Source organism: Castor canadensis, chromosome 2, assembly GCF_047511655.1.
Source record: "Castor canadensis chromosome 2, mCasCan1.hap1v2, whole genome shotgun sequence".
Lineage (NCBI taxonomy): Eukaryota > Metazoa > Chordata > Mammalia > Rodentia > Castoridae > Castor > Castor canadensis.
The window spans coordinates 76,976,854-76,991,910 of record NC_133387.1 but is presented as its reverse complement, the minus strand read 5'-3'; the positions used below and the strand labels follow the sequence as shown (position 1 = coordinate 76,991,910).

The following is a 15,057-nucleotide window of genomic DNA, read 5'->3' as shown; positions in this document are numbered from 1 at the left end:
TTGATATCAGGCACCCTCACGTAAGTGCCCAAATCCTTGGGTGTTTTGTTTGTTTTGTTTCTATGACCTCAACTGTTACCTTCTGCCAGGAACCATATCTGAATTTTCAGACTGACTACACATAGAATCCTTAGTGCCTGCAGGTGAACTGAGGCTGTAGACTTTGGTGTTGAGTGACTACTACTTTCTAAGCTCTTATGTCTTTCCTATTTTAATGTCAGATCACTTCTTTAGTGTGTCTACATTCCCCAAGAATGGATAACATAGGGAGAAATGCTACTCTGTATTTAATTAGCTTTTTATCTGGCTCCTTATATGGCAAAAGCCAACAATGAGTTTGAGTTACCTTAAATGTCTAATGTTATCACTTATTACCAGGCAATTACTAAAAGCTTGTCTGGTTTCTTTTCTCCCCACTGATACCAAAAAAGTTCTGAGTAGGCCAAGCCCAAACTAGCAAATGTCCCAGAGGTGAAAAAAAAACAACAAAGCCCCAGCACAGCGGGTTTAGTCATATGATGGAATCTTATGCAACAATGAGAATGATAGAATTATTCATCTCATCAACATGGATGAACTTTACAATGTCGAGTGAAAGAAGTCAGATACAACATACTCATCTTCTATGATTCTGTTTACTTACCTTTCACAATCAGATGTGATTAACTTATGGTCTGGAAATCAGGACAGTGATTACTTTGGAAGGGTGGACAGTGACTGATAACAGGAACGAGAGACTTTTAACGTTCTAGTATTGTTCTTTTTCTTGATCAGTAATGCCAGTTCATGACCTTGTTCATTTTTGAAAATTTGTGGAGTTGAACACCTAGGATTTGTATACATTTCTATTTACATGTTTAACTTGGACAAAACTTTACAATAAAAACCTACAATGTTGGAATTACTTTTTGTTATTGGTGTTACTGTATATTTAAAAGTTTCAAGTCATAATACATATATAATTCATTAGCCACAGGGAATTTTAAGATATAACTAAACTCCACTAGGATTTCTGGTAGTACCAGGATTTATCTCAGTGTAAGGGTGAGCATTTGAGCAGGTTCTGTGCTAGTTTGCTCAAAGTATTTCTCCTCTTGTGTTGGAACTGTGTCCCAGTTCATAGACGTAAAAGTCATCACCGATCTCTTCATGGACCTTATGAAAACAGCATCTTCTGGGTCTTCAAGCACAGTCCTGCAAGGGTAATAGTTATGTCAGAAAAAAAAATCAATTTGACCAAGATGAACTTGTGTGTGTGGTTCTGGGAATGGAACCCAGGGCCTCATACATGCTAGGCAAATGCTTCATGAATACCCACAACCTCTAGTTCTTTTATTTAAATGAATAAATGCCATATTTTCTGTTATTTGCAATATAGTGCTGCTCACAAATAATGTGTACGCTTTATTGACAAGTGACTTGCAGGTTAATTGACACCATTTTTATTGTGAAATGGTTTATTTTTAAAATACAGCATCTGGGTATATTTGGGGAGTAATATTTGTCAACACTGAATCCAAAGAAATGATTCATAAATGCAAAAATAATGGTTTTTACATTCATCAGTATTCATGAATTTGAAATATCTCCCACCCAATTAATGAAATGTTTGCTTTTAAGAATGTAAATTCTAGTGAATGTAAAATGCTAATCTCCATGATAATTACTTCCACTGAACATATTTAGAGGAAAAGTAAACAAGTAAAGTCCCTCATTTGGAATAGCTAGTAATTCCTAGCAAGTTTTAATGTTTTATGCATCAAATCACCTTTTCATTTATATGAGGTTGTTAAAAACCTCAATGTGTCAAATATGAATACATAGCAAGAACTCATTTATTATAGAAAAAACATAGCCATTTTCCCATCTATTGAAGAGCTAGTCATTTTTTTTATTTATTAAAATTTATTTTAGAAATTGGGGATAATTTAGAGAGACAATTATGAAATGATCTGAAAATAAAAGTCAAGATGTAAAAAAACACTTACTTGTCTACATTATCTGCAAGTGCAAAATCTAAAAAAAGAATAATTCTAAATTAGTATTTTTCAAATGTTTATCTAGCACTTGAAAATAATGGAACGACACTATAATACAGTGCACTAGCATTGTGCTTTCAAGTAATCTATTAAAAATGACTTGACTCCTAACCCAAAGCTGAAATTTTCTCTTACATAGGGTTGGTTTTGCCTGAAGTTTGGGGGCAAATTCTTTAATTAAATCCCTGAGAACAGAATGCTTAATCAACTTAGTTGCCAGTGGAATCCAAGTGGGAATTTTTATAATTAAAATATTGACATTCATAGTGCAGAAGTGGATCCTTCTTCTGAAAAGCATATACACCTATAAATGACTAACCCAAATGCGGAGAAATATTTAGGGTCATTTCACCCATTTGAATTCTTGGCATTAACTTCAAAGAAAGAAAATAAAGGAATCTCAGATCCTAGGAATTTCTGTCCTCCCTAGCTTTAGAGCTCAAGGACTAGTCCTCAAAGCCTGGAGCTTCGTCATCACTTTGTTTATTCCTTTCCAGAAGGATTAGTGCCAGGCCAGAGTTGGATGGTCCCAGCACCTGTTGGGTCACTAGAGCCCGTAGCACGAGCCCTTGCCAGTCCACAGGCAGCAAAGTACACACAACTGCTGTCTTGGAGGATCTGTGGCATCTTTGTGGCTTGCGCAAGTCTCCCATGCCTTTCTGAGCTCCCCAGTCTCCTTAGTTTTTACATTTTTCTCCCAGTGTTATTGAAGGATAATTGCAAAATAAAAATTACATTTATTTAAGGTGTACAACTATATATAAAGTGAAACAATCACCATAGCTAGTTCACATATTCATTATTTCACAAAGCTGCCACTTTCTTTTTTGCCATGTGTGGTGATGAAAACATTTAAGATCTACCGTTAGCAGATTTCAAGTCCAAAATATTGTTAACAGTAGTCACATTACATTAGTTCTCCAAAATCGAGTCATCTTGCATAGTTGAAACTTCATCCCCTTTGACCAACATCTCCCTGTTTCTCCCTCTGCCCGGTCCCTGGCAGCTACCATTCTATTCTCTGCTTCTCTGAGGTTGACCATTTAAATTTCGTATATAGGTGATACTATGCAGTATTTTTCTTTCTGTGTCTGGCGTATTTCACTCAACACAATGTCCTACAGCTTTATCCATATTGTTGTAAATGGCAAGATTTCCCAGGATTTCTTCTACAAAGAAATAATTACAAAAAGTACACTTTTTCTCACAATGATTATAAATAACAGGGAAAATAGTGGGTAGAAAGTGTAATCTCACCTTCCAATTTCTCTTATCAGAAGTATCACTATTAAGCAGTGAGGGTATAGCTCAGTGATAGAGTGCCATGCTTAGCATGTATGAGGCCCCAGTTCAATATTCAGCAACCAAAATAAAGTTCACTATTTAGAGTTTCATGTGTAAATTTCCAGACTAGAGATTTTTGTTGACAAAATTTTATTTTGTTTTTACCCCACATGATAATACTTTCCAATACCTTTTTAAATATCCCGACTTTATCATGGAATAATCATGTAGTGGAATAGTTTGTATTAAGTAATATATCATAAAATAATACTACCCGGTGAACCAACATTTAAATTATATCGTCTACGTTTGCTATTATAAAAACATTCTAAGGACAGGTAAGGTGGCTCGTGCCTACAATCCCAGCTCCTCAGGAGGCTCATGGTTCAAATCCAGCCAGAGTAAAACATTAGCAAGCACCCATCTCCAGGAATGATGGTGCCTGTGATCCCAGCTACACAGATGGCCATAAGTAAGAGGATCCTAATCTGAAGCTGGGCCCAGGTAAAAACTTGTGAGAGCCTACCTGCAAAAATAACAAAAGCACAAAAATGCTGGAAGTATGGCTCCAGTGATAGAATGCCTTCCTAGCAAGCACGAGGCCTTGAGTTCAAACCTGGGTTTCACCAAAAAAAAAAAAACAAAAAAAATGTGCAATGGCTGGCCTAATACATAATATTTTTCTTGTCTACATATAGGCACTTCTGTAGGGGAGATTTCAAATTGAATTTCTATGTCAAATGGTTTGCAAATTTTATACACTAATAGCTACTACCAGCTATGATCTACAAGACAGCTGAACCAGTTTTTGTTGTCATTATTAACATGAATTGTGCACTTTCCTCTCATTTTTGTAAGTCTTTCAAAAATGTTGCCTACTCATGGGTGAAAATAGTACCTGATTTTTTGTGATTTGCATTTATTTGATCATTATTTTCATTACTTTCTTTCCATAAACATCCTGTCCATATTTTTGGTCACTTTATTGGGATTTGTTTTCTTTTTCATTTATTTTTTGCTATTGTTTTGAGACAGGCCTCAGCATGTAGCCCAGGCTGGCCTTGAACTTGTGATCCTCCTACCTGTGCCTCCTGAGTTCTGGAAAAACAGGTGTGCACCATCACACCCAGCTTGTTTGGATTTCTGTAGCATATAAGAAATTAAATCTTGGTTGGGTTCTGGTGATACATGCCTGTAATCCTAGCTATTTGGGAGGCTGAGATTGGGAGAACTGTAGTTCAAGGCCAGCCTGGCAAATAGTTCATGAGACCCCCATTTCCAAAATAACTAGGACAAAATGGACCTGAGTTGTGTCTTAAGTGGTACAGTGTCTGTATGGCAAGTACAAAGCTTGAGTCAAAACCCCAGTACCACCAAAAAATAAAAATAAAAAAATAACTTCCAACTAATGAAACATCACTGAAAATATTCATTACATTTGCATATAATGACATCATATGTGAGTATTGCCAAAATATTTAGTGCTTATTTCTGGGTAATGAAACTGTCAATGATCTTTATTTCTTCTTAATATTTTTTCTATATCATCAATAACTTCTAGCCTTCACTGATGAAATACTTTTGTGCTGGAGATAATAGTAATACGTATCGCTTATTTATTGATCCCTTTATACTCTGCTAGATACTGGGGGAGGGGTTTCAATGTATTATATCTTTATTATTACATTACTTCATTTAATTTAGTATGTACAAATGTAAATGAAAGTTGCATATACATTTTAACTAGACCAATAAAATTATAAAATTTGAAAAATATTAGAAATAATAATTTGAAATAATTTTGCTATATATATAGGTACATAGTTTCTTCTAAATTAAAGTTATTTTTATAATCAAGTCTGCCAAAAGCTTAAAGAGCATTCGTTTCATTTTTTTCCAATACCTGAAGGTGGCCTCTGGACAGGTTTCTGTTTTATTGGTAGCTTAGGGTTCCATGAGGCATCTACTTTTCCTCCAAATGCTATTGATTGAATGGTATGAGCCTTTTTATGGTTAAAGATGGTAATCATTGATCTTCTTTCTTTTTCTGTAACTTCTGATCGATACAAAAAAGGAATAGCATTATAAATAGACAGGCAGAGTAATTCAACATACAGCTGGACACTTGAAATGCATTTAACTGAACTGCACTGTGTGTGAACGTCTTGTCAAAGTGAATTCATGAAGGGGCTATCACAGCTATTCCACAATCTTACAAGCATTCAAGGCATGCCCCATGTCACACGGCCACTCTCATCATTAGCCCTGAAGTCTCATGCGTACCAGAGACTGCCTAACATGTGGCCAGCATGACGTTCCTGGGCCATCCCTGCCTGTCCTCGCGGCTGTGGGAAAGAGAAGACATAACCGTGAGGTTTTGATACTTCCTTGTGGAAAGAGGTTATTCAGTAGTATGTTATTGAGAATGTTCTGTAGAGCTAGAAAGGTAGGAAGATGGAGAGTATAGAAAAGTAAGGAGTTAGAAAGGTAGGGAGATGGAGAGTGTAGCCCTTAAGGGTAAGATAGGGCTCAGCGGTGTAAAATGTAAGGCGCTGAGGTTGATTGCACATGTGTGGCTCACGTACACCCAACATGCAAGTTTATGTACACTGCATGAAGATATTTTTATAGAGAATTTATCATTAATTTTAGCAACTTTAATACATATGAATTACAGAATTTCAAAGAAAACGAATTTTAGAATTTAGGAGATTTAGTCTAATTCGCTCATTTTTTGAGCTAAGAAACTAATGTGTCGGGGGGACAGTTGATTTGGCCTGCAACATGTTACTGTCAAAGGCAGGCCGGGGAGGAGAGCTAGATAGCCTTTCTGTAAAGTGCTAGGGAAATGAATCTGAACTGAGGCACGTTTCACACAGCAAAAGTTTCAAAGTAAATAACTGAAAAGCTTCCATTTATTCAACAGCATTATTTTACAAAGACACATTTTCAAAGCTTTTCTGAATTTTTTAACCATTGAGTTATAAGACTGCCTTACCATGTATTTCTCTACAAGAGAGAGGTTAACCTTACTATTTCGGTCAAGCAGCTCCACTCCCGGAAGGTGGTAGATTATATATAAGCGATACAGATTATATTGGCAAAAAGGGTTTTGGTACAGACCTGTGAAGGAAGAATCCAAAATAAAATGTCAGATTTCAAACTTAGTTTCATTTGCCACTTGATAAAATGGAGAAATCACAGGACTTGTGTCCAGCGTGAGGCTTCACATACAACAGGGACAGTTTTGCTTAGGTCACGTCAAAGGCCTCGTTAAGCCTTTACTTATTCAGAATAGCACTTAATTTTCCTATCTGTGAAATTCATTCATTCAACAAATATTTACTGGTAGGTCCTGGGGACATATCATTGACCCAAATCTGCCACAAATGAGGAAAAATTTAAGTAAATTTATCCAGGAAAAACAGGGTATCAGCTCTATGGGTGTCTTCTAGCCTCAAAGGTCATGAGGGGGGTCTCCTGGGTGGAGAGGGGCAGAAAAGTACTATGCTAGTCCAGTAGACTCTTCTCACTCCACTTCATTGCATTGTGCATGGTTCAGAATATATAAATGCCAGTAGCAATTTGGATCTCAGCAAGAACAGAGTTGAGCAGACTGGATGCTGCATCTTGTCTGCCTCTAGTCAGACACAGGCAGCTCTGAGAGCCTAGTGTGCAGGAGCTAGGAGATGTGATGACCCTGACTCTTCAGTACAGTGACCAAGGAGGAGGCATGTGGGTGCAGAGGAGCTCCTGGCACTCATGCTGCCACATTCCCTCAAGAGTCAACATGCAGGTGCATTTAAAAATACATCAACTAGAAGTTGTGAGGATTTTATTTTCAAGTAAATCGTTTTGTCTGTTCATCCTAGATAATACTAAATGGATTATTTCAATTCCTTGTGAAATAAAGCTTTTCTGATTTCCAGTTGGGGATCTTTAGATTGCTTCCATGCAATTTCTAGAAAATACTTCCAAAAATTACACGTAGCGTGAAGAACCACTAGATGGCAGTAGCAGAAAGAGCTCCAACTATTGCACAAACCATCACTCAACAAAATGTGGCTCCTTTAATGCATATGCTAAATTTAAGAGTAAGGCTGTCGACTATTTATAAAATACAGAATTTAACCACAGAATGAGAATATCAAGCATTAGAAACCCAGAAAAAAACTGATTAATATTTATAGTGCACAGTTTGCCACACAAAGGAGATTGAGAGGGACATGCTTAAAAAAACAAACTAGCAAAAAACTGAAAAAAAAAATCAACAATCTGGATGTTTCCTCTGTAGGCAATAAAACATCATGATACTTCTTGCATAAACACAAATTTTCCTGGCTTGTAAAATCCTTATATATAGCTATTCCCTGTGGAAAACATGAGCTTTAAAGGGGCATAAAATAAGCAATGGAAGACACCTGGTTCATAAGGAACCAAAGTTAAAAGAATGAGGAAAGGCATAAAAGAAAATGTAGAACCAGGAGCAACAAAAACTTGAAAAGAAAGGAAACATGTATTGGGGGAAATAAGAGGAAAAATGAAAGAAAAATTTCAAGATCTTTTAAGTGACAAAAAAAATGGTTTGAATTTTATTCTTAAAAGAAAAGGACCATAAATTGGGAGTAATTATAACTACAGAACTGGGAATAGAACGGATGTATTTTAAACTAGTAATAAGGACAGATTTTAAAAGATCCACAGGGAACCTGCATTTTAGTTTGGGCCAGAGAAAGCAAAGGACACTTCAAGGATACCAAAGCAAAACACAATTGTTTTTAATGAGCATTTAGGAGGAAGAAAGTGTCACAAATGCTTTACTGCAGAAGTCTGCTTCGTGGCTACTGTCTTGGGAAATCACAGCCGATGCCTCATCACCATGCCATACATTACAGCAGCTGGGAGTCAGTCTCCTTTTCATGCTATGTTAATGAAAATGTACTTTCAATGACATTTACTCTTCATGTACGTTTCACACTATCTTTTCACTAGGAAAATATTACTGACTCACTTCCTTTCTTTGCTTTTTCTCTTAATTCTTAGTCAAGTAACCTCTTTATATAAATTTAAAGCTCTAGCTTCAGTTTAGCAAAACACCAAACTTGGATTTACATCACATTGCTTATTAGCAAGGTATCTCTATATTATAAACTGGTTGTGATTCACCACTCAGCTCATCTAAAGCAGAACCTGAGTGACAGAAAGTCAGAGAACTGAGCTATTGGCCCAGCCTCTGTGTACAGTAATTAAAAGAAAATGAGCTAAATAGTTTGAAAGGCATTTAAAACTTTATTATTGTTCATTTTTTCCTAGCTCTTAAATTTTAGAAGGAAGCAATTTTATTTTCAACTTTTTTTTTCCTTTTGTAGTATTAAACATTTAACAATTTGGATTTATGAGTTTTGGATGGGTGCTTCTAAAATTACCATAAATTAAGTTTCTAAGATATGAAATCAGTTTCCTGTGTCTGAATGTTCTGAAAGCCTTCTATGATGTATGGGCACATTCCTTTAGAAACTATGAAGCAAAATTGCTTACACTTTCACTTTCAATAGGTTAATACGATTTAATCCACCTTCCCTCTAGGCTACTTACAGAGTACACCTCACTGGCGCCAGCACTGTCTTGCTTATCTTAATTTGGGATTCAGAGTCTGAGCAATTTACAACTACCCAATAATATATCAAAATGTCTCTACCACCTTGCTGCACAAGCTTGAGCGACATGAGTCACATGTGTGAAGCTACTTCTTAATGAGAGAGAGAGAGAGAGAGAGGGAGAGAGAGAGAAGTAAGAGATACAGTCATTTGAGTAATTGGCTGTAGTTACATTTTTAAACTTTTGAAGCATAATTTAAACAATCATCATTTAAATGTACCCAAATGTTCTTAAGGTACCTTTGAAGAAAGCTGATGTAATTAACAGAGATCAAAATACCCACTTTAACAGATGGACAGGGTGATATAGAGAGTTAACTTAGAATAGCCTGTGAAAGAAGTTCAACTGCCTATGATCAGACTCCTAGATTTTGAGGTTCTGGATCAAAGTTACTTAGACAATTCAGCATCCTTCCATTGTTATTATTACTATTTTATTTTAACTTATACAACATCACACAACACACAACACATGCATTTACTAAGTATGAATATCACCCTTGGTTTTAAAAGGCAGGCTGGGATAAAGCAGGAGGTGATGAAAGTTGGAAGGATGGGAACATTGTCTTTTCAGCTTGAACCATAGTGAGACAGTCAGTTCTTCCAGTTTGGTGTATGATTTTGTTGTTTGGAAGATGTGGCCCCAACTGAAGCTCACTATAAGCAGAGGCTCAAATGAAGGACCCTTGAGATCACATATCCCCCAGCAGCCTCTTCACCTCTGCCTTTTTGTTATGCAAAGTACATGGGGGCCACTGCTGATGGCAAGAGCAAAGGATGTTTAAAAGAAGTACCTTTTAAGTACCTCTCTTAAAAGACTGAACTCCTTTTCCCAGTGGTGATTCTGGGAGACCCACTGGCAATACATGGTAACAATTATGAATGTAGAAGTCTAACTGTTCTTCCCAAGAGCAGAGCTTAATGAAACAGAGAAAACAAGAAATGCAGAGAATGAAGAAGTTAAGAATAGAATGTGTTCAGTGTTTTTGTTGGTGGTTATGTTTTTTCCCTCAGTGCTCAAAAAAAAGGGCAGGAAGTCCGAAGGTGAGTGAAAGTCGTCATCCATCAAGTGGGTCTTTGACACATGTGGATTCTGATTTAGAAAGAAGCTGGAGGAGGGAAGGCAACAGGAAAATGGAGTTAGAAAGGGAAGCCAGGAAAGGTAGACCTCCTGGAGAGAAAAGGTGGGGCCCCTCACTTGCCTGGAAGACAGGAATTCCAGTCACCAGGACCTCACACTCTGAAGCTAGTTTCAGGCCTCCCTGAAGCTCCCAGCCATGTGTCCCTTGGGCAATCACTTGGCACTTCTCCTCATAAATGCCAGTGGAGGATGCAATGCTGAAATGGATTAGAGGTTATCCTTCAGGCTGTTTTCTCACCCTCTGAAGAACTTGTAATTAAAGTGCAATAATAATAGCACTTTAGGTTTTTATATGGTTTTCCTACTTGAAATGACAAAAACTGCAACATTTGAAAATACATGGTTTTCTCATTTTAGTTAATGAGCTGAATCTAGTCTATGATTGCAAATGAAGCTCATAGAAACTTAAGCTGAGGACTTAACTGCACAAGTAATGTTCACAGTCTAGTAAATGCAAGCATTTTTCATAATACATCTTGAATCAAAATGGGACATGAGATTAAAATGTGAATATTTGCTACCAAGAATTTTCTTTTTCTTTATTCTTTATTTTTTTTTTTTAATTAGACATAGCATTTTCTCTATTTTAAAAAAATGACCCCATGACAAGATTCTCAGTTGGGATAATTATAGTTATAAGTTGAATTACATCATTACGATTTTAAGTGGTGCTCATTTTAATAGTCATGACAGGAATAATATGGACATTATATTATTTGGTTGGCCTTCAAAAATGACAAGGACATTCCATCCATCTCCCTTCCCCCCACCAGGACTACCACAGTTCTGTGCACACCCTTCTTCACAATTAGGGTACGGGTTGGATTTCAGTGTCTACTCAGTCTGGATTGGGCACCTTGACTCAGGGCATAGCCCTGTCCACTATTGTTCACTACTCATGGGCCATCCTTGTTTACTACTCTCTGAGTGTTGTTTTATAACATAAATTTGCTTAAATTGTGGAGTTTTTACATATAGTAAATTGTTCAAGTAGTTTGCATCAAGCATCTTCAACTCTCTAAGAACTATTTAGGCTGTGAATTGTAAAATTGTGAGATCCATAAAAAGTACAGACTGGTGTTCTGTTTTCTTGTAGAGGGTCAGATAATGAATGTGTGATACATATTTATTGAATGAATGAATAAATTGTACTTATTGAATGAATGAATAAATAAATGGTAATGAAACAAAGTATGAATTGAAGTTTACACATTCCTTGGTAGTTTGGTTAAATCTGTATGCTTTGCATTTCCACCACTGAAGAGGGAATAATACTAATCACATCATAAGACTGCTGTAAAGACTTTGGTAAGAAATAAGAAGACATTTTCTCAATAGAAAAAACATTCAAACGTGTTACTGTAATGACTGTTATTTAAAATATTTCTTCACGTCTACTTGGGAGGCTGAGATTGGGAGGATGGCATTTCAAGGCCAGCCCAGGGCAAATAGTTCATGAGACACCCATCTCCAAAATAACCACAGTAAATAGACTGAAGACGAGCCTCAAGTGGTAGAGCATCTGCTTTGTGAGTGTGAAGCCCTGAGTTCAAACTTCGGTCTCACCAAAACCAACAAAAATCTGTTTTATTTTATTGAGTCTATATGCAGAATTTCTAAACTGCAACTTCTTAATTACCTAATTTACATAATACACAATACTTTAAAAAAATTTTTTTTGCTACTTCAAAATAACATCAATGGAAAGAAATGTTTTCTTAAGAGGTGCTCTGCAGAGTTATCTCAATGTTTGCAGCAGTTCTGAGAGATTATCCCATGTTATAGAAAAGCAAAGAGAAGAAAGTGTCTCACATGTAGCACTAGTCCTTTAATCACAGAAGCATTTGTTCAGCATGGAAGGGCAATCCTGAGCTTGTCAGAGAGTATCAGAAAAATTCCAACAGGAGATGGCCTTATCACATTTCCAAAATCATCATGGAACTGTATGACCTTGCTATGATTCTGTGATTGTAATATTTGGATTTAAAGAGTACCTATGATCACATGAATCATTCCTCTACAGTCCCGCAGCTGTTACTGATAACAGTAGAGTCTACGGAAGTCACTTTTCTCTACCTGTTGGTCTGATCAGACCCTTCACCACCAACCTAGGTCACACGTACTCAAAACGCTGACTCTGAGAGTTCTGACCGATGAAGAGAATGTGAGTCCAGGAAAACTGATTATTTCATGACCTGCAATGAGCTCTCCACACTCTAAAGTCTGAAAACCTGGATCTGAGGCTCTTTCACCATGTACCCCTAGAAACATTTGTCTTATATTCCAGTTGTGTGCGTGTTTAGTAACCCGTCGATACCACAAGCAGATTCTTAACCTATTCTAGACAAATTTCTTTTCAACAATGAAGCCATTTCCTTGCTGGGTGCGATTCAATACGTATGAATGTAGCTTGTTGCTCATATACTTTACATACCATATGATTCACCCACTTAAAATATACAATCCATGCATTTTGCATATTCACTAAGCTGTGCAACTTATCACCATAATCAATTTTACAACTTTTTATCACCCCCAAAAGAAGACCTATAGTTCTTACTATTTAGTTATCAACCCCCAATTTCCTCCTCTCCCCAGTCCTGAGTGAACACTAAGCTCCTTAAAACCAGTTTCCTCTATAGATGTGTCTATTTGGGATATTTCATATAAGTGGAATCATACAATATATGTTAAAACTTAGTTGTGAGATAAAACCAAAAGCACAGACTTAAACATGTTGTCATTTTCATCTGACGTGTCATATAAATTCACAAATAAGTATTTTCTCCCTGTTGTTTTTATCAAAAGCATGTCTTAAAAAAAGAATAAAACTGGGCCAGGCGCAATGGCTGATGCCTGTAGTTCCACCTACTTGGGAGGTGGGTGGGTGGTGGTTTGAGGGCAGCCCCCACAAAAAGGAGACCTATCTCAACACAAAATTCAAGTGGTGATGTGTTCTATAATCCCAACTATGTGGGAGGCCTAGGTACGAGGATCACAGTCCAAGACTGGTCTGGACAAAAAAATATGAGACTATCTATAAAACAACTCTTAAAACAAAAAGGGCTGGAGACATAGCTCAATAGACATCTTGAGTTCAAACCACCAGAAAAAAAATCTAGTCATGTTTTAAGGATATCTCAGTATTTTAGTTACAAATATGGTTCCTGTAATCTTAAACTTCAGAAAAATGTCTCCAGTTACCAGTATTTTACTTCATATGTTTTTGATCATATAAAAGTACAAATAGATACTTAGGGTCTTCAGCTTCAGCATGCCCTTCAATTCCTTCACTGTGGCATCGATGTCCGTCATTTCGTTGTGGTGCAGCAGGAGTATATGCAAGGAAGGCAAGTAATGAAGGCCTACAGATGTTTCCGCAAAATTAAAACTTTTTTTAGTTTATTGTTTATTTTTTTAAATTAACAAATGAAAGCAAACAACTTAACATTAATTAGACATGCTAACTAAACAAGAAAATATATTACAGCTGGTAAAAGGATAATGATATCATGAATTATTATTAAAATACAACAAAGTACAAAAATTAAATAACCAATTGTGATACTGGAATATAGAGTCCTTTCTTATGACTGTTTTTGTGCCACTTGTTTTTCTGGAGCAATGATTTTTCTTATTTGAGTTTGGAGGGTTGTTTTCGTTCTTTTTGTTTTATTTTGTTTTTTGTTTTTGAGACAGGTCTTGCTGTATAGCTGGGGCTGGCCTCAAACTTGCCATCCTCCTGCCTCAGCCTCCCGAGTACTGGAATTGCAGGCCTGCACTACCACACCTGGCTTCTTCTTCTTTTTGTTGGTTTTTGTGGTGTGTGAGTGTGTGTGTTTGTTTGCTAATGTTACTTAGATTTAAAATGCCAATCAAGGGAATAATTACTCAACTAATTCAATGCCTTCAGTTAAGTAATGTCCTTGTACAATAAAGAAACTACATATTCATATCATTTTTGTTGTCTCGAAATTACACATTCCCCCATTTTTTTTCAGACATACATGGAAGAGGGATGAGTATGTGACAGTAACATCATATATTAATTTAAAATATTTTCTTTCTTAACGGTATATGAAATTATGGTAGTTAATAAAATTTATGGCATTTTCATTCCATGATATAGCATATTAAAGAAAAGTGTTTCATTCTGCAGCTGATCATATTTCATGATCGTGGCATGTCATAAACTTTTATACCTGGCTTGAAATTATCAGCTTAGAGAATGTTGCACATATAAAATTAACCCAGAGTGGAAACAGGAATTTGGCTGGTAAAAATTACAGCCAGTAAAAACTTTTAAGACTACTTATAAGGACTTTATATTTATTAATGTTGCCAAATATTATTAAAATTGGTTTATACTGTATTAGTTTGTGTTCAACTGTGCAGCAAAATGGAAGCTTCCTATAGTAACAAATGATTCTTTTTAATCTTGAATAAGACACATAACATTGAGCTAGAAAAGTAATCTAGATGCACATTTATTAAAATGAAATGTATGTAACAACATTGAAAAAATAGATTCCATCACATAGTTCCAAAAGACACGTTAAAGTAGATTTTTGTATGTCACTTGCAATTGCATTAGTTGAAAGTTACTAATTGAAAATTTATTTAACCAACAAAGAAACTTTAAAACATACCTTGTATCTCAAATATTGCATTGTTGTTTAGATATAGTTCTGTCAGACAATAGTTTCTAGTTAAAAATCCTATCCCATGGAGCTGAAAATGAAAGTTAGAAAACATTATACTTTCTATAATAATTATAGATATATATTTATATCCATATCATATGTATATCTAAATTATAACTATAGATATATTTTTATATCTATATTATATTTATATCTAAATTATAATTATAGATATATATTTAATAAGACAATAGAAATTTGACCTTTGCATCTATTATTAGCTATTTGTGACT

The 15,057-nt window shown here is 35.9% G+C and overlaps 1 protein-coding gene across 1 annotated transcript in view; it reads right to left on the bottom strand.

Moving 5' to 3' along the window:
* Positions 1 to 197: 197 nt before the first annotated feature.
* The window catches only part of Lrrc72 (leucine rich repeat containing 72), a 33,488-nt gene continuing 18,628 nt past the window's right edge, over positions 198 to 15,057 (bottom strand). The window contains exons 3-8 of the mRNA XM_074065080.1: positions 14,771 to 14,852; positions 13,376 to 13,486; positions 6,357 to 6,446; positions 5,227 to 5,379; positions 1,989 to 2,016; positions 198 to 1,194 (exon numbers count right to left, since the gene is read on the bottom strand). Coding sequence (XP_073921181.1) covers positions 1,029 to 1,194; positions 1,989 to 2,016; positions 5,227 to 5,379; positions 6,357 to 6,446; positions 13,376 to 13,486; positions 14,771 to 14,852 — 630 coding nt within the window. The 3' untranslated portion in view covers positions 198 to 1,028. The remainder of the gene's footprint in view (positions 1,195 to 1,988; positions 2,017 to 5,226; positions 5,380 to 6,356; positions 6,447 to 13,375; positions 13,487 to 14,770; positions 14,853 to 15,057) is intronic.